Genomic DNA, 18,856 nt, shown 5'->3' on the forward strand with positions numbered 1-18,856 from the left:
TGTCCGACATGTTATCACAAGTCCTGAAAAGTGAAAGAACCAGTTCTTTTTATCTCTTAAAGAAGCAAGGTTGGTGAAGTGTTTGGCTCACAGACAAAACCCTGAGAATCACGTGGCCTCGGCAGAGCTGGATGGATGGATTTGACTCGCTGGTTTCCACTAAGATGCTCTGTCTTTGACGAATAAGCTCAACATTATAGACTCTAAACAGTGATTCTCTCTATTTATATCTCTACTAAAATAGATTTGTGTACGATGGCATGTTTAAAATAAAGATTTTGTGTTTCCAGGTGCATTATGAGCAGCAATTACAGCGTCTCCCTGGCTGGCCCTGCCCCCTGGGGCTTCAGGCTGCAAGGGGGAAAGGACTTCTGCATGCCCCTCACCATCTCACGGGTGAGTGAAACCCACACACAAACCACACATGTGCCCTTCACCTCAGCACTGTCACCCCAGAGGAATGCCGCTCACGCTCATTATGCCGTTCGCCTGCCCCGGGATGAAAGCACATGTGCTGATTGTGTCCTGCGTGACACCGACCGCCAGATTTAGACACCTCCAACAATTCATGGTCTGTCACCAAGCAGCCTTTGCCCTTTACCTGCCTCCTGTCGAGCCTGTCAAAATATTGTTACATAACATTGTTTTGACCACAGCACACGATCTGTCAATTTGAAAACCTTAGCTGAATCTCTCTAATGGCCTGCTCACTGTGTGTTTACAAGATAAAGCAGACAGTTGATGGTTTTATAATCATTTTAAAGTTTTAGACAGTGGCGAGGGCTACATGTCCGGAATTTTGAACCAGTATTTGTCTAAACTTAAACCCACCCTTAACTCCCAAACGCCTGACATTTCAGAACGTGACATCTTTTCAAACAGGGACTGATCAGGTTCCTATGAGCCTTGAGATGCTGTCTGAGTCGCCCATTTGTAAAACTTTTTTTTGCGAAATGAAAAAGAAACTTTCCTCTTCAAAAATAACTAGTTACAAACTCTTTAAGCAGGAAAAATAAATAAGCAGATTGTTTTCCAGTAGTGTTCTCTGTGTTCTGTCTGCAACAATGGCTCGTGCAGAAAGAGCAGTATCATTCAGTTCCTGCTACATCCTGTTTGGAAACCGTTATCGCAAAGTCGTGACCGAGGTCAATCACTCAGTTTATTTGTTGTCAGGGACATCACGGACAGAATTTTTTATTGGCGCGTGTGGTGAGAAATTTCCTTTTGCATGTGAAAATATGTCCGTCTGTGTGAGGACATAGTGACTGTGAGAGCAATAAAAGGCCGACATGACCGACCCGACTATTTTTATGTCTGGCTACTATGATAATAGTGGTATGCAGGACATTATGTTGTCAGTAGGACTCTTGTCATGGTGTTTTAAAAGCAGCACATGAATGAAAACCTCCTCACGTGTAACTGGAGCACCACAGTACTTGCATGTTCTTTTTTTTTTAATGTTTTATTTTGCACCATACAAACACAAGATAGTATAGTCCAGCAAAATACTCCTACAGCGTGGTAACTTTGCCTTATATTAAGTTTATATTCATCACTATGCTGTTGTGCTGCTTTAATGTTAGATAACACTCTACACTTATCTTCTTGAGAGGTGAAACATGGATAAAAGTCCTTCATCAGCCGCTACTTTGGATGCAGAATTCACCCTGAGCTGGATAAAAGTGCACTCTGGCATATGTAATTTTCAACAGCATAAAACATAACGAGATACGTGAGTCGTGAAAGATGCCAAAGCAGCCTTGAAAATGTTAGTCTGGGAAACTCTGTAATCCATGTGTTGTGGTAGTTTTTAACAAGTCAGTTTTAGTGGGTTACGGTAGCGGCCAGCTTGGCTCTGGGCTGTAAAAGTGCTGAATACCTCCTGTGTCCACCAGCAGTCCCACGTTGAGTCATTTGTGGCACAGGGCATGGCGTACTGCTACTGAGCTTTCTGTTCTATCTCAATATTGGTTTGTGTTGCTACTGCCACATATTTTTGTCCCAGCACATGACCAGTGCATGGCTCCAATTTCTTGTTATTGTCCAGGCGCCAGGAATAAGTCTAGCCCTTTTGTCTATTTATCTTAGTGAGAAGGAATCTTAAGGTCACAAATGGTAATACATGTCGCACGAGTTCTCACTGAGTTCTAATGGAGTTTAGCGTCTACATATTCGTTATTGCACAGAATCATTTATTGAATTTGATTATATAAACAGTATATAATCAACTCAGTCGGAACTACATTCAACTAATCTATAATCTGAGTTACAAAGGAAAGAATTAGCTCGTCGATGGTGCGTCTGTGGAAACATCTGCCAGCAGTTTGCCCATTACTCCAGTCCCTTCATTATTTGAGTGAGGAAAAAAAAATGTTTTGACCTCAGGCCTATTTCAAGGTTCACTGGATGCCCAGAATGTTAAATAGACCTTCTTTGCCATAAAGAATATACATCTGTAGACATCATATTATTATATATTTATTTTTACCGAGATGGATGGACTCGTCCTTGAATAATGATGTAATGTGTTTACATGTGCAACAGTTTTAGAGATTGTGCACAAAATATATATACGATATTCACAGTCCCTTAACATGATGCCTTATTTTGGGTTTTTTGGCTTTCATTGTTGTGGTTATTGTGCAGAATGTCACACTGTATGTCCATTATTTTTTTTTTACATATTTGTATTTACCACTTTCATAATTCTGAACGTCAGTGAGGGTCGGCGTAGTAAAATCTTTCACGAGCATTTTTTTTCCTCCCTCTCCTCTCATTTCCTCCTCGTCCTCGGAGTTCATTTTATTTGTTGTTTTAGTTGGTTAGTGAGACGGAGTGGTCCGAAAAGACGAGCTAAATTTAGCCCTGTGTCTCCAGTCGGTGCTCTACCTTCAGAGGTCTTGTGTTTCAAGGACTATTACCATTTTCGATGTAGTAAAACCACTTTCCACAAGAGATTTCATCCTGCTGTGTGTCTTGGCAGACCTCACAGTCATGTGCTGGTCATTGTTCTCGCCGGTACAGTGAAAATATCCCCGGTTTGATTGCATTTGTCTGCCTTTCTATCTCGAGTTTACATGTTCTCCCTATTTTGATAAGTTTGAAAACTTTGCCAATGAGCCTTTGTTAAACCTTTCAAGTGATGCAGTGAACAAAAAATAAGATGAACTAATTGCAGAACATTTATGAGGCTTTTTTAGTTGAAGTGAAAAACTGGAAATATTGTCACATGTGTTGTGAATTTAATTGGGATTTTTTTTTGTACCCTTTGATCTGACTTTGAACTTGGAGTCCAGAACTTTGAAGGCCACATTCGTGGTTTTTATTTATGGTCTGTATGCTGGACCCACACACAAAAATGCTAGAAATGCTTATCAATAAAACATTTTTGCAAGTGTAATTTAAGTTTGAATCAAATTTTTAATATTATGTAAAAAAAATAATAATAATAAAAAAAAGGTCAAATAGTATACCTTAAAAACACACTATGTTGCACATCCGTATCATCTAATGATACAGACATTCTTAAAAAAAAAAAATCAGGCGATTGATGTGGTGGCTCAGCACATCGTTTTAATTGAGAGGATGTGGTCAGTGATGAATAATCATAAAAGGACTGCAAAAACTGTAGTGTTTACTTTGTTAAACTCTTTACAGGACTGATATTCTGTCTGCCTGGCCCTGAACCATCTAAGATCAGTTTGATAAAAATCAAAGCAAGCTGTGAAAACCTTCTTTGACTATTTTTTTTTTAAATTAATATTTAAATTCCTAATTAGGAAGCTTTAAAGCAGATAGCATGTGGTCCGTGCTGCATAACTACTAAACATTGATTTTTTTTTTAATTTTACATGTATTAGAGTCTCCCTGCTGTTTTTACAAGGAAATTAAAATGTAACAGAAACCAGTCTATTTCATCTCAACTTTGTGAGTATGGAGCATGCCAGGTACTATTAAAATAGTCTATGAATCTGTGCAGCGGTGCATATGGATTGAGTAGAATCTGCAATCTTCAGTATGTGTTTGATCCCAGTGTGATCTTCTTTGCGTCTGTCTGAGCAGCATCTGCTTCCAGTGTCTTTACTGCTGCATGGCAGGACTACAAAGAAGAACTATTTAGTTCTCCTACTCTTTAAAAACTTCACTGTTTCCTTCACTTAGACTTTATTGTGTAAAAATATAAGTTTGCATAGGTTGTTTCGAAGGAGGTTGGGCTGAGTTGCTGGAGCAGATCCGCTTACAAACCCAGTGGTGGTTCCATCCCTCCATATTGCCCTGTCCATGTGCCAAAGTGTTCCTGCGCAAAAGGCCCGGCTCTCCCCCAGTGTCGTCTGAGCACATTGCATGGCAGCAGTTACCTCTGGTGTGATTTAGTGAATATGAAGCATGTTGAGGCTCCTGAAGTGGTAAAATACACTAAAAATAAAATTTAAGACTGGCTGGTATTGGACGAGCGCGCCTGATCTGTGTTCATGATAACTGATTGAGTGGTATCCCACAGATACGACTGCTACCGTACTCTGTGTTTGTATTACCCATACTTTATAAATCCTCTTGGGGAAATTCCTTTTTTAATTTTTCTTCCCACATTAACCCATGCAGTGTTGCAGCCACATTACACTGTACACACCGCGGGGAGCTGATGGTGGTCAAGGCTCTTGCTCCCTGACTGGTGACCTTTTCCCTGTGCAAACTTCTGATCTCAACTCCCCTTCTGTAGCTGATAGGTGACTGCAGCCTCCCAAGTTGCCAGGCGGCGCTGGAACTTGCACCCCAGGATCTCCTGATTGCTAAATAGACTGTTTTCTTCACCAGTGAAGCCACAGAACCCCTTAAGGTCTTCTGCATAAATATTTTGCTTATTAGGCAGCAAGTGAATGGGAATCCAAAAATGTCCAATGTAAAGCGTGCATAAAAGTTGCAGCAACCATTACCAAGAGGTAGAAACCAGTCACTGGTCACTTGACTCAAACTCATTAGTCAGCGGGGTTCGTTTCTGAACCTGACTAAAGAGCATTCAGTGTTCAGCAAAGGGCTGGTCCCTCTTTGTGTGTTTTGTTTGCGTTGTCATGGCGATTTGACTAAGAGCTCCTTGTAGGTCTGCCTGGCATCTCGTGTTTTTCTGGCAGCCAGATTGATGCGAGCGACTGGGGTCAAACCATGACAACCGTTTGTCTACCTCTGTTCGAGTGCCCTTAATTGGGATGTTTGGCTTGGAAGAATAGAGCGCTTACTGTTTGGTCCCCACCCAACTGCTGCATCCATTAAAGTCTGCTTCTCGTCCTTCTGCCGGCTCCCCGTTTGGACAGGTTGTGCAAGGTGCCGTGGATGTGCAAGTTTAAAAGCAAAAAGGCTTCAAATGTAGAGCAAAAACTATGTCTTCCCCTTGTTCTTATTGAGCAGGTTGCCGCGTCATCATATGATACTGTGTGACTTGGAAGCTGATGTGGCATTTTGAAGACGTGAATTATGTTTTCAGACGGAATTTATTGGACCCACAAAGTAGAGCTGTAAACCTCTGTGCAGGTTCATATTTTAGCAACTTCATAATTACATGGTAAGAGCGGACCAGCTTGCCTTAGCCTTAAGTGTATGAGCGCGATGACATAATGTTAGGCTCAAACCTTTTCCATATAAGGCCGTTTGTCTGACACCGTCCTACACAGACATGAAATGCATCTCACAGGCCTTCCAGCTCTCAGCGCGACGTGTTTCCTGTACCATGAATTCTTTTAATGTGAAATGACCACAGCCCTCTTCCTTACTCCACATAATTTCACTAAATACAGGAAGTCACACTGTGCAGCTATGCAATGACTGTTGACCTGTTATTGTGAAGTATGATCCTAAGCTTTCTGAGTTTCCTTTCATATGTGTTGGGTTTTCACGTGTGTCCTCTGAAGTTAAGCAATATGACTATAAATCAGGGGTTTAAAAAATTGGGATTGGTGTTTTTAGTGAAGTGTCCCAGAGTGTTAGAAGTTTGTGTGTTTTCTTTTCAAACAGACCTTCCATGTTGTTTTCACCATTAATAAATATTTTAGCGTCCTTCATTTTTCATGATTACACGTGTTTCCTTATTAACAATAAACAGTTTAGTGAGTAAACACTGAAATCTAAGCAACCTTTTGAAGACTAGATTTGTTTTCTTCTGCCTTCATGCCTGTATCTGGCCGAGGCTGCAGAAACGATGGATGGTCGACATATGGAAGCAATGGACTGCTACATTTTCGAGGCTTCTGTTCCACTTATTTTCTTTAAACCGTTTGGCTCAGCCTGCTTTTCTTTACACATGCACGAAGGTTGTCCCTTTATTCTGTTCACTCTTAAGTTATGTCATAATCTCCAATATTACATGATTTTTATAATTCCACAGATACAGCAGCCAAACATTGTGCAATGTAATGCATTCAGGCTTTGAGCACACATTACATGTTCAGTACTAGTTCTGGACAGCCACTCATTATCAGTGACTCCACAGCAGTGAAAACCACCAGTGTGGAGAGAACCGCAGCGGCCGCACCATTCTGTTGAAGAAATCCCATTCATGTAAACACAGTTGGAAAGACCGCTCATTCATCCAAACAGCTTGTTTCTCTTTGCCAAAAGTGCACAAAACCAAAGTGCAAAATGCTCCTTTGAGACTCCTTTTGACCTTCAAATTAGCATAAAATTTTGATTGCGCTGATTGCATAATATGACATGGCTAATAGGATTAAGGAAAACATCCAGTTGAAACATCCTGCTCTCTCGAGAGAGCTGGAGTAGCACAGCCAAAGTTCCTGTGCTTATCTGCTCTCTGTCACGAGTGTCTCAGACCTCTCTTGATTTATATTTATAGACCGCGCATGCCAGGAATTCTTACTGTAACATCTATTTGTTTTGTATCCACACGAGAAAGGCGGTGTTTGGGTGGAAGAAGCGGGGATTTATAAAGTCCCCTCTGTTCGCCACAGGGTAAAGCATTAAACCCCACATATGAAAACACATATTTTTGGGATAACGTTAGTTCCTCTCCTCTCTTAATGTCTTTAATGTTTGAGGGATTGCCATATATAGAGCTATATAGTCTTATCTTTTATCACATCCCTACAAGGAGAGAACTTGAAATCTGTATTTTAATCTCTCTCTTCCTCTCTCGCCTCACACAAATATACAAAAGCATGTATAGAGAAGGCGGCTGAGGCACAAAGTCCCGGGGAAGTGCATACTCGACAGCATTTCATTAGCTGCGTTCTGCTATTGACTTGTGTATAGCTGTATGCTTGGGTTTGGTAATCTTTGAAGAGTGCTTACACTCTCTTTATTGCACTGCCTGGCAGTGAGTCGCTTTACTGAATAGCGAATGACTCAGGGCCGACTCAGTAAAAGGCGGCAGGTGTGTCTGTGTAGTACACCGATTGAGCAAATGAGTCAGTCGCAGCTTGTGTTCATGCCTTTTGTGAGTAGCACTCAGCACATGACCGGACTATACACTTCCTAGACGTTGGTATGCATACATCAGCTCCAACTCCACGCTCTGCGCTTCCTGCCACTGATCTGGCTGGAACATGTCAGAAAGAAAGACCAGATTGTGGGACAAAGGAAAAAACTTCCTCGCTCCATCTCACTCTCCTTCACACTCTTTCCCCCGTTTTGTTATTATGAGGGTCCACACAATGGGACATTCTTTGTGTTCAATTGGCTTCCTTAAGAGTTAGCTAACCTGAATGCATTCTTCAGCAGCGGGGAAAAAGGAAACATCTTGTTTTGTGCTGATCTGTGTGAATCAGGGCTTCACTCAAGTATGCATGATTGAAAATAACTAAATGATGTGAAGTGAATGCAAAGTGAAAATCTCTCTTCACCCTCTGAACAGCTTGCCCCCTTCGTTCAGCTCTGCTGACACTTTTCGGTTTGGTTCTCTCTCTTAGTTGAGACATAACCTAATGCCGTGTACCTACAGGGTCGCAGCCTGCAGGGTGGCTACACAGATATTGAGTATGTTGAGATTATGCTGAATGAGTTGTGACTGTTTTGCGTCCAGACTCTGGTCAGTCGCCACACCTGGTAGGCCAGTCATCCCATCGTCATGGTTTTATGATTTTCCTGCCAGCTGCACTCTGTGAAAGTCTCCATGTGGTGAGGGGAAAAAAAAAAAAACTTGATCAACTTAAACTGCATGAGTTGGACAGTGAAAGACGACCGAGCTTTGTAGACATAAGTTTGGTACTGAATGTACAATTCAAGATGCTCTGCCTGAACAATGAACACTGAGAATATACAGATCAAAAGAATAAAACCTTAAAGAGCCATTTAAAGAGCTAAAAGTGCAATATTATACTGAAATCTAAAAGAGGCAGATTTAAAAATACCTTTTGATTAGGTTATAATGTAAACATAAAAAGTTGAATGAAGGCAGGGTAATCTCTTGTCAGGTTTATTTCCAGTCTGGGATGAAGATATGAAACATATAAACAAATGTGAAAAAGATTGGCTTTTTGATTCTTTGGTTTCTCAGTGACCTTCATACCTGTCATATTTCTATGGCAGTAGAGCTTGAAGATATGAGCAGCACCATCATTTACGTTGCTGTGTCCTCGTCATGTTTTCCCTTTTCGTCCCTTTCTGTGAGCGATTTCTGTGTTCATCACTTTAACGAACTGTTGCACGGTTGTGATATTACTGGACGAAATGTCAGTGCATTGTTGGATCAAAAATTTAGCCCTGTATTTGGCTGCTGTTTTTTCCTGTTCTTGATCATGTTTGATCACGTGTGACACGAGAACAGACTGAGTGTGTGCAGCCGTTGTGCTTTCACATCACACCTTGGCTTCTGAATACCACATCAAGACCACATCGCTGGTCCCTTAAGAGTGAGCGCTGTGTTCACACCATATATACCACTCTGTATTTCGTCAAAACTCACCTAAAGTCAGCAGATGTAAAAGCAACCCCCAACACACAGTTTATCTTGTTTTCACTCGCTTATTAGCTCAAGAAAATATGAAACGGTACTCAGCCATCATCCTTAGATTTGCAGGACCGTTTGGAAAAACAGATGCAGAAATACCTGTGGAAGTTAATGAAAGGTTTAAGGCAAACGCTGACCTGTGAGGCTGGGTCAGGCCCGGAGTTGGACCAAAATATTTAAAACACTCTCGGAAACTCTCGTTCAGAGCAAATAATCTGTGCACCAGCACCTCTCAGTGCGATAATAACAGTTTAAGCAAAAGGCAAAGAGCAATCTGAAGTGGCCTCAGGACAAATGTCTGAAAATGACCTTAACAGACCAGTCGAGAGCTGTTTTTTTTTTTTCATGGCTGACATTCAGACTTCCAGCCCATGTGGTTTTGATTTGTGGTCATTTGCAATTTGGCTGATGGAATCATCCACGGTATGTTTTCTTTCTTTTTTTTTTTTAAATGATCGTTATGATGGCCTGAGTCTCGTCCCAGAGATGGCTTGACGTTAACACTGTGAGAGGAATTAGAGGCCTATCTTATCTGACGAGGGTTATGTGAGACGGGAAACGGAAAAGAGATCACAGTGCTTGGTGATTACAAAGAAATAAATCAACATCAACATCAATAATGAAGCGCCAAGGTTAAAATACGTGTTTATTTATGCTTTTAGCTTTCACGGTCATTCAGGGGAAATAAATGATCTCCTCCTCCTGAAAAGCTGTGTCTTCTTTGAGTGCATCTATGTCTAAGATGAGCATCTTTTTCTTTTTTGTTTTCTGTCGTTGCAGCTGACTGACGGTGGCAAAGCAGCCAAAGCCAAGATGAGTGTCGGAGACATTATTTTGTCTATTAACGGCATTTCCACAGACAGCATGAATCACCTGGAGGCCCAGAACAAGATTAAAGCCTGCACCGGCAATCTCAGTCTCACCCTGCAGAGGTAACCAGTTGACACACACACACACACACACACACACACACACACACACACACACACACACACACACACGCACAAAGACATTTAATATGTCACACTCCAAAGTGTTGCTCGAAGTGTTACCATGCTTTGTTGAGTTTTTCCAATTATATTGCATAGAAGCCTGAAGGAGCTCAAATAACATATTCTGCTGAATAGATCAGATGACAGACGAAAGAATTCAAAGGCGCCACAGGACACTTGGTTACCATGTTTGTTTTATTTGTGCCATATTAATTTAGCTTCTACAGATTATAAAGAAAAGGACTTCTGTTGTGCTAATCTGAAACATCCGAAGTTGTCACATTTGCAATCAGCACTTCAGCCAGATGCAGGACATTCTCTAAAGAGGGGTAGCTGGAGTGTCAGACGCAAACAAATGGACCCAAAGCACGCACTCTTCCCAAGCTGTAAAACATGTTGACAGAAAAACTCAGAGCCTGGTTTGCATGTCCTGTCATTCTGCCACCACATCAAAGCCGAGAGGAGCCTCTGCGCTTTAATCGTGGGAAAAACGGTCTGAAAATAGCCCCCGTCCTACAGCTGTATGTAATCTAGTGCTGGGTAATTGATGCACACTGAAACATCAAACATTTGAGTCTGGCAGAACTTGTAAATTACAAATAAAATGGCCCATCACACAGCAAAACCTCCATTGTTGCAAGTAATCCATGACCGTGGTGGATTTTTGTTTTGACTACATTTGTTGAAGTTTTGGAACATTTTGTCTCAAATTTTTTGAGTACTATAAACTTAGTATCCAGAATGGGGTGTTTTGTTATTTATATGTGTTTTTGTGTTGTCGGACACAGTTTTAAATCAGCAGCCGTTTCCCAAAGGGGGCATAAATCATACAAAACCAAGTCAAGAGACAGTCAAACAAGTACAAACCTGAAGGAATTCTTTCTGTCAGGCTCTGCTTTCGTCATCCTCGACCTCCGCTGTGATTTATGGTTCCGATCACTGATAAGACCGTCTGGGTCAAAAATAAAATCGCAAGAGTGCTAGAAGATGATAAATGTGACTACAAATGTGTCCCATTATGTCACTTTGTCATAGTTCACATTCTTCTAGCAGGTCCTTTCACAGAGCATGAGTTCCACTGTGAAGAAATGATATTTTCTACTTTTACAATTAGACATACAGTGGCCAGTAGGCACCGTATATACAGGGTGCGATGTGCCGATGGGAAGAGATACACCTGCAGCATTTTAATGATCTGTATTGCTTTGTCTGCATTACATCACTAAAGTTATTGTCAAAGGATTTTCAATCTAAACAAAACCCAGAAAAGCTTCAGTGGGTTCAGTTACTGTAACAGTGTTTTTACAGGTCTTAACAAAAAAAGGAAAAAAAAAAAAAAAATCAATCTGGCAGCTTCAGCTGATCCAGAGTGCTGCTGCCAGGGTCCCTGCAAACGCCAAGAAACTGAAACTGAGCCACTAGACTGGCTTCCTGTGAGTCAAAGGATAGATTTTTAAGATCTTTCTGCTGCTCTACAAAGCGCTCAGTGGTCTTGGACCAAAATATATACAAGATTTATTAGTTCCTCATGAAGCATCCAGATGCCTGGGGTCGTCTGGGACAGGTCTGCTGCGTGTTCCCAGAACCAGAACCAAAACAAAGTCAAGCAGCATTTAGTTTATATGCTCCTCACAGGTGGAACAAACTTCCTGAACACCTGATGTCTGCTCAAACTTGAAAAGTTTATTGTTCACTGCAGTATTCTTTTGATTTTTATATACTGCCCGTAGTAATCAGTTGAATTTTTCACTGTTTTAAATATTTTTTTATTTGATTCATTTTGTTTTATTCTCTTTTGTCTTGTATTTTTTTAACAATATGAATCACTTTGAATTTCCATACAAAACAACTTGTCGTTTTCTCTGTCTGTATTTAAGCTTTAACTATACTTCTTTTTCTTTGTGAAGAGCTAGGGGAGCTCTTAATAGGAAAGATAATTCCTCCCGTACAGGTGTATTTTCATTTGGCATTCTCTGAAAATAGTTTTGAAATTGCTATGTGCTGTCACGGATATTTAATTTGATTTAGAACGTGTCTTGAAAGAAACCACTTCATGTTTGCATACCTTTCACTCTTTGTTTACTGCCCAGCTATAAATGCACTCAGGCCAATAGATATCAGTCACTTTCCTGTTGCTAGGTGAGGGCAAACATGTTTTGATCAGAGAGGAAATGGACTTTGGAAGTGCCCTCCTTATCGTGTCGTTCCACTCTACAGTAAATCATAACAGATGACCAGATGAGTTTGTGAGTGGTTCCTGTCAGAGAGAAAACAGGTTTTCTTCTCAAGCGTTGCCGGCGCAGGAAGAGATACTTGAACACTTTTTGTTTGCTGGTCAACAGAATATCATTCCCAGACTAAAAGTACTCGGTGGTATGTTCTAGTGCTTGTGAGGAGACAGGAAAATTAACAGTAATCTTGTTTAGTCTGGTTATGCTGTGATATATTCAGCAGGGCCTACAGAGGGCAGCACTGAGTCTCCTCAAAGTAAAATAGTTTTTATGAACCCGAAGACGGTTCACTTTATTGCTTTTTGTAAATTCGATGGATGGTTTACTTTCCAATCTGAAAATTCAATTTAGTGAGAAGCGAACAGCCACCAGGCGTCTGTGGGAAGTAGCCGTAGGAAAGTACGATAATTGATGTTTATTTATTGTCAGTGAAATATGCAAGGCAGTGCAACGCAACACCGCTCCTTAGAAGTTGCGGCTGGGTGCACCTGGTTCCAAAACCTCAGAGATAATGCAGATCAACACAGCTCACTCCGTGTTCCTGGCAGATTTTTTTTTTTTTTTTTTTTTCACACGTGGATTCATGTCAGCTCCCACAGCACAAGGGTGCTTCAGAGTTTGTGCATTTTCCACTGGAGTGTGTGTGTTTTTGAATTTTTTTGTGCATGGAACACATGCTGTTGTGGGTAGAGGACAGGGAAGAATTCTTCTAATATGCTGAGTGTGTGACTGCTGATATCTCATGTAAAGAACTGTTGCTGACATTATGAATTCTTTATTATTATACAGTTAGAAATAGAAGTTTAGGTATATCATCCCTGTGGTCTCATTGATTTCACAATGTCCTTTTTTGTTGACTATTTGTTAAAATTGCTTTGCTTTATTTCTAAATTGCATTATCCTCCATATCGTCACTGTTTGAGTGTTTGTTTTTTTTTTTCCTATATTTTAATCTGCTCAGTGCTAATCAGCTGCAGGGCTGCTCTGGAGTCAATTTGTAGACAATTTCTTTATAACCGCTACACCCAATGAGTCTTATGCTATGGTTGTAACAGGGTGAAGTAGAGGACAATCCAAGCGGCCCCCGTTGACTCCTGGCTGCCTCAGCCAGATGTGGCGAGGTGGTCGGAAGAAAAATAAGAAAGGATGGGGCCTAATACTTGCTTGGAGCTGATTTTAAATGATGCATTAGTAGTAGTAGTGGTTTACCCTATGGCGGTTGCAGTGATTACTCGACAAAGGGGAAACTCCTGTTTTTTCCTTTGCTTCCTCTCTGCTCGTCTTGTCTTCATGCAAGTCAAGTTGCTTCAACAAATGCTAATCTCTTTTGGATGTGTACTTTGTCTTTGATCTGCTGATAACTCTTATTCTCCTGTCCGTCTGCCAAAGTGAACTCGTGACTCGTGACTTATCACTCTCACTATGAGAGCCGTACTATTTAGGGAGCGGCGCTCCGGAGTGAATGGTCTGAATGCCCTCCGTCGATGTGGCGCACGCGACTGCTGATATGGCAAAGTGCAGGTTTCGACAATACACGTGTACACACACGCACGTACATGTGGATGAGGCAATCACTGTTTTTGATTCAGTAAGGCAGCTGATAGCAGCTCCACGTTTTTAAACTTTCTTTTCAAACTCTTTCCAATCAAAAGGCCCCTTACGGGCTCCACTTCTTGTCACTGTCCCTCTCCAGAGATGCTCATGAAGGGTAAGGCATGATGGGACAGCGAGAGAATGAGAGACAGGAGAGGCTTTGTGCCAGAGTCATGCTCTGTTTTTCCATTGACTGGATTGGTTCACTGCATATAAAAAAGGACAAAAGTATGGAGGAAAAAAAAACATATCGCAAAGCTTTTTTTTTTCCCACACCCACTGATTCCACGTCTTTCTGTGGGAGTTTTTATTTTGCATTCCTCTGTCCTTTTCCTTTAGTTTTTCTTCTTTTCCATGTTTTTGTTTAAGTTTTCATGCAGAGTTCAATCTGTGAAAACAGATGGCCTTTGCCAGCTTTCCCACAGTTTCAGCATTGATCGCACAAGCTAAACATGAGAGGGTTGTCCGAAATAATGCAACCTGCGCGTGACGTCCATCCCATTCGCGAACTGGATTCAGCCCCTGTCCACAGTCTGTTTCAGTACAGTGAGAGTTAATCAAAGCGTGATCAGGAAATAAAGAAGATGGAAACAGATGCTTTAATGATACAGATTCAACGCATTTTCTTATTTTTAGGCTGGAAAAAGAAAATCTAAAAAAAGCGACACGTGCATCTTGAAGCTGGTGAGACGAGTGTCTGAGCTGAGAAAGCTGCGTCTGTTAGCCTCTCCATCACTCAGTCAAACGCCGTATGCCAGACTGTTTCTCTTGGCTCTCGCCGAGACTCGGGCAGGGTGGAAGTGCGTCACTCTGCTTTGCCCTCAGGCTTATTCGTCCTCATTCTCGTATTCTGGAGCTGTGTGTGTGACACATAGTGGGCACCCAGAAGCCGGTGTTGATGAAAACCACACTCAACAACGTCCATAAAATAAAGCCTTGTGCTGTCAGGTTGATGTCATATTTATGTAAATCTAATTATAACTTTATTTTAAGATTGTGTGACATAGCTATTGTAATGTACGAGGGGGGACCCAAAAGTTTCCGGACTGATTCTATTAATAAAAAAATACAATGAATTTCCGACTTTGGCCGCTAGATGTCGCTACAGGATAGCCTCATGCATAACTGTGCCAGGTTTGGTCTTCCCCCGTGAAGCGGTCAGCTGACAGTCATTGTTTATGTTGACAGAGTGACACCCCGCTCTTCGATTTTTCAAGATGGCGGATATCCACGGATATGCGCTCTGTCAAAACATTTTGTTTTTTATTGGGAAAACAGCGGCAGAAACACTCACTATGTTGCAGACATTCTTTCAGAAGGATTCTTAGGGTGTCTGAGTGGTTTGGGCCCTTTAAGAGTAATCAGATTACATCACGAAGACCAGGCACGCAGAGGACAACAATCCACTTCCAGAACAGAGGAAAACGTCACAAAAGCTGAAGAAGACGTCCTGGTAGGTCCACGCAGGACTTTTGATGACATTGCAGAACTGATGGGAGTGTTGTAGAGATCCAGACTGATGATCCTCAGGCGGTTATTAGAAGCAGTGAGACGAAGGCTCCCGGAAATGGCCGCATCATAACAGACAGCAGACCACAGGACGCCCCGTTACGCACAGGAATAGCACCAAATGTTGTGCGTAAAGCATATTTTTGGACTAAAACCGTGACCAGCCAGCCTCCCCACCGCCATATTCACCTGATCTGGCCCCGGGCGACGGCTTTTTGTTGTCGAAGATGAAACTGGAGCAGCAGCAGAAAGGTAAGACAGGCATACAGGCGGGGGGGGGGGGGGAATCGAAGTTCTATCTTTCCGGCACAGTTACGCACGGTCATGGTGACTCTTCTGAACAGTGAACATCTCGGGTGAAGCGTTGTATTCAAGCCAAAGGAGAGTATTTTGAAGGTGACAGTTTCAAATAATTGCGAAGATTAAAAAATAAAAAGTTATAACTACAGTCCGGGAACTTTTGGGTCCACCCTCGTACAGGTTGGTACAATGAAAGTGTTTGAGACCGACAGCGTGACAGTTTGCAGATGGACATGACGGAGCAGTTGGACCCATAAAGTCACTCGGTGTTTGATTTCTGTGTCACAGCAGAACTGCAGTCGTTCCTGCGAGGTGGGGAGCAGGACGCCGGTGGGGCTCAGTGGAGCAGATGTTCCCGGGACCACCCCAGCTAGTGTTTGTTCAGTTTGCTCCGGTTAAAAAGACAGACGGAGAGTGAATCCACCCTGCCGCTTCTCTCTGGGACAGTGATAGCAGACACATAAACTCTCCTATAAACTGGGCTATGTCTGTAATGAACTTCACTTTTTTTCCTTAGTACAATGTGGTTTCTGTAGAAGCATGAAAAGCATTTGAATACCACTTTGGAAAATAGAGATTTTTTTTTTTTAAACTGTAAAATGGAAAAATGTAAACGTATGTATGGGCACAGATGACGTCAAGTTGAAGGGTGGGGCTTTCTAATAACCCGGTTTCATGCTCAGTTATTGTGTCTGAGCTCAATCAGAAAGGAAATACAAGATTTTGTTGACTGTTTTCCTAATATGGTAGAGGGCAGAGAAAGGAAGGGAGCCAGGGGACATACCAGAGCTCCTGGTCCGGAATAAGCTTTGCTGACTCATTGTCTTCTTCTACTTTATTAAGTGGTTTCTTCTTCTTCTTTTTTTTTGCGTTGGGGAATATATTGTCTCAGAGTTCAGACTTAATATCTGAACCATTTTGAATGAAAGCATCATCTGTCAGCCTTGGTGCTTTAATTACTCACTTAAAAAGCAATTTAAAACTATAGCTATGCATATATCTTTACTGTTATTAGTTCTTAGAGGTTTTTCTTAACACATCTTGCGTAAACATCAATCATTCTATCCACCAAACAAGAGATGTCAACAAAGAAACATGTAGAGGTGTGGCTCCTCCAAATGCATTTTTATTATAAACAACCAGATTTTTGAATAATTTAGACTGTATTTCCTAAAGCATTGTTATGACAAAGTACCACCAGAGGGGGAGAGAAATCATGTCTGGTTAACAATACCTAATACACGACAGTGTGAAGAACTAACGCAGTCGAAATTGCTTCAGAAAACAACAGTAAACAACCGAATAATAGGACTGAAGTTTTATTAGGTATTTGTCACCTTCCAGAACAAACGGGGACAGACGGACCACCCGTGTGTGTCCCAAAAGAGAACAACTGTGGCAGCTGTTTCAGTCATGAGTGTAAATCAGACAAACGCCACACTTCAACACCAGTCTGCACGTGGACACATGGCTCGAGTGTGTTTGCATAGACTGCTGATTTTGCATGTTCTGGCACCTCAATTAAAAGTTACCTGTGATTTGTGTCAAGTCTCTTCCAGAGAATATCACTTTGAACTTGTTCTACTCACCAAACTGTTGTTATCATTTATTTTGGGGCAATTTCCTGAGTATGAACGTGGCTTTAGACAAATCCAGCACTGGCAATTAAAGATGTCGTTAAATCACAAGTTATACTTTTCTCTATATACCTGATCAAGACATATTTAAAAACTTATAGTTGGTGAAAAATAAAACAAATGTTTAAGAAAGAAAAGGCTACATTGTGTATGACAAAGAGAAATATTCCTTACTTGATCCACAGTTAGAGCTTCAAAGCAGTTATATTCTAACATTTATATTTTTGTGATATACTGTATGTCTGATGTTAATTTATATGATTTGTGACTTTATGATCTCTTTCTGTCTTCACAGACCCCCCAATGACGGAGTACCAAAGGTATGGACTCAAATATTCCTTCAAGAGCTTTATAGTAGCATAAGTTGATCTGAGATCCTTTAGTTTTTTGTTATTTATTACAAATGTATTTAAACATGTGAAAAATGTTTTTCTGAGATGTTATTGGGTCTCAGATCATCTTGGCATGTTCAAATAACCCGAGAAAACACTTTGTATTGCACCGTGTAGCACCTGTTCAGAATGTACGGCACAGTCTTAACTTTCATCGGTGCAGCAGTGTGAAAGCGTTACTTTGACTGGCTGTTGTTTTTGGTAGTGCTGATTTAAATGCATGGTTTTGTTGTTATGGATTTGCTCCTGCATGGTGTTTGTCTTCACCCTCATTCAGGACGAACCTCAGGAAATCATTAAGCCCGTCCCAATCACTCACGCCACTCCGAGCACCGCCTACACCAAACCAGTAACCGATCCCAATCCGGCGTACAACAAGACGGCTCGGCCGTTTGCGGGTGACGGCGGCAGGGTCTCGGCTTCCTCCAGAGTCGCTTCTATTCCCTCCGAGTCGTCTGCTTTTACACCGGCTGCTCCCTCTCAATCGCCGCAGCCTCCGTTTCCACTCAAGTCCAGCCTGGCTGCCTCAGACTCGTCACCAGCCACTTCGGGTTTCAAACCCAGCCCCGGCCGCTCCGCCTTCACCTCCCCGTCCGCCTCCTCCTCCTCTTCTAACTCCTCCTCTCCGGCCAGAGTGACAGCTTCCTCCTCCCATCCTAATGTCCCGCAGCCCTCCGTCTATAACACACCTATCAACCTGTACTCCAATGTCAATGCTTGCGAGGTGGTTATGGGGCAGAGGCGAGGTCTTTTGGAGAGCCAGGGGCTGACAGAGCTCATCAATGGGTAGGTATCACTTAACAAACCCCCAAACGTTATAACTTTTCCTTATACAAATCTTCTTCTTGTTTTTTTTTTTTTTTTTTTTTTTTTTGGAAATAAGCAAATCATGCATTGTTGATAATGTGTGATTTTCAAATACTAGTGTCTGATCAGTGAACTAGATGAACCCCTTGTTTTACTTTGCAGTAGTAGAAGGATGAAAACTGGATCCTCCAAAAAAAAACCCCATTGACATACACACAGAGAGAAAATGCAAACCACACACAGAAATCGCTCATGTCCAATTTGTCCACTGGGGGCGTTCTCACCTAACCTCTGTACTGCCGGAGGAAAAATGCCGTTTTGGTTAAAGTTTCCACATCAGCTGGAAAGGGAATCAGGTGTCGACAGCACGCTTCCTGATGCCACCTCCCAACTATCTCTTACTGACAGTGGCTGAGCTGAACACACACACACACACACGCAC

The 18,856-nt window shown here is 41.8% G+C and overlaps 1 protein-coding gene across 3 annotated transcripts in view; it reads left to right on the forward strand.

Annotated features, from left to right (window-relative positions):
- pdlim5b (PDZ and LIM domain 5b) overlaps positions 1-18,856 on the forward strand; it is a 33,319-nt gene that overhangs the window by 5,144 nt on the left and 9,319 nt on the right. For 2 of the 3 annotated variants that reach the window (XM_030084931.1, XM_030084932.1), the window contains exons 2-4: positions 291-396; positions 9,734-9,885; positions 17,511-17,535. In XM_030084931.1, the coding sequence (XP_029940791.1) occupies positions 298-396; positions 9,734-9,885; positions 17,511-17,535 (276 nt within the window). In that variant the 5' untranslated portion in view covers positions 291-297. Of the gene's footprint in view, positions 1-290; positions 397-9,733; positions 9,886-17,510; positions 17,536-17,884; positions 18,394-18,856 lie in introns of all 3 variants that reach the window. The other variant, XM_030084929.1, reaches the window with a different exon arrangement.

Source organism: Salarias fasciatus, assembly GCF_902148845.1.
Source record: "Salarias fasciatus chromosome 7 unlocalized genomic scaffold, fSalaFa1.1 super_scaffold_4, whole genome shotgun sequence".
In the NCBI taxonomy this organism is placed as follows: Eukaryota; Metazoa; Chordata; class Actinopteri; order Blenniiformes; family Blenniidae; genus Salarias; species Salarias fasciatus.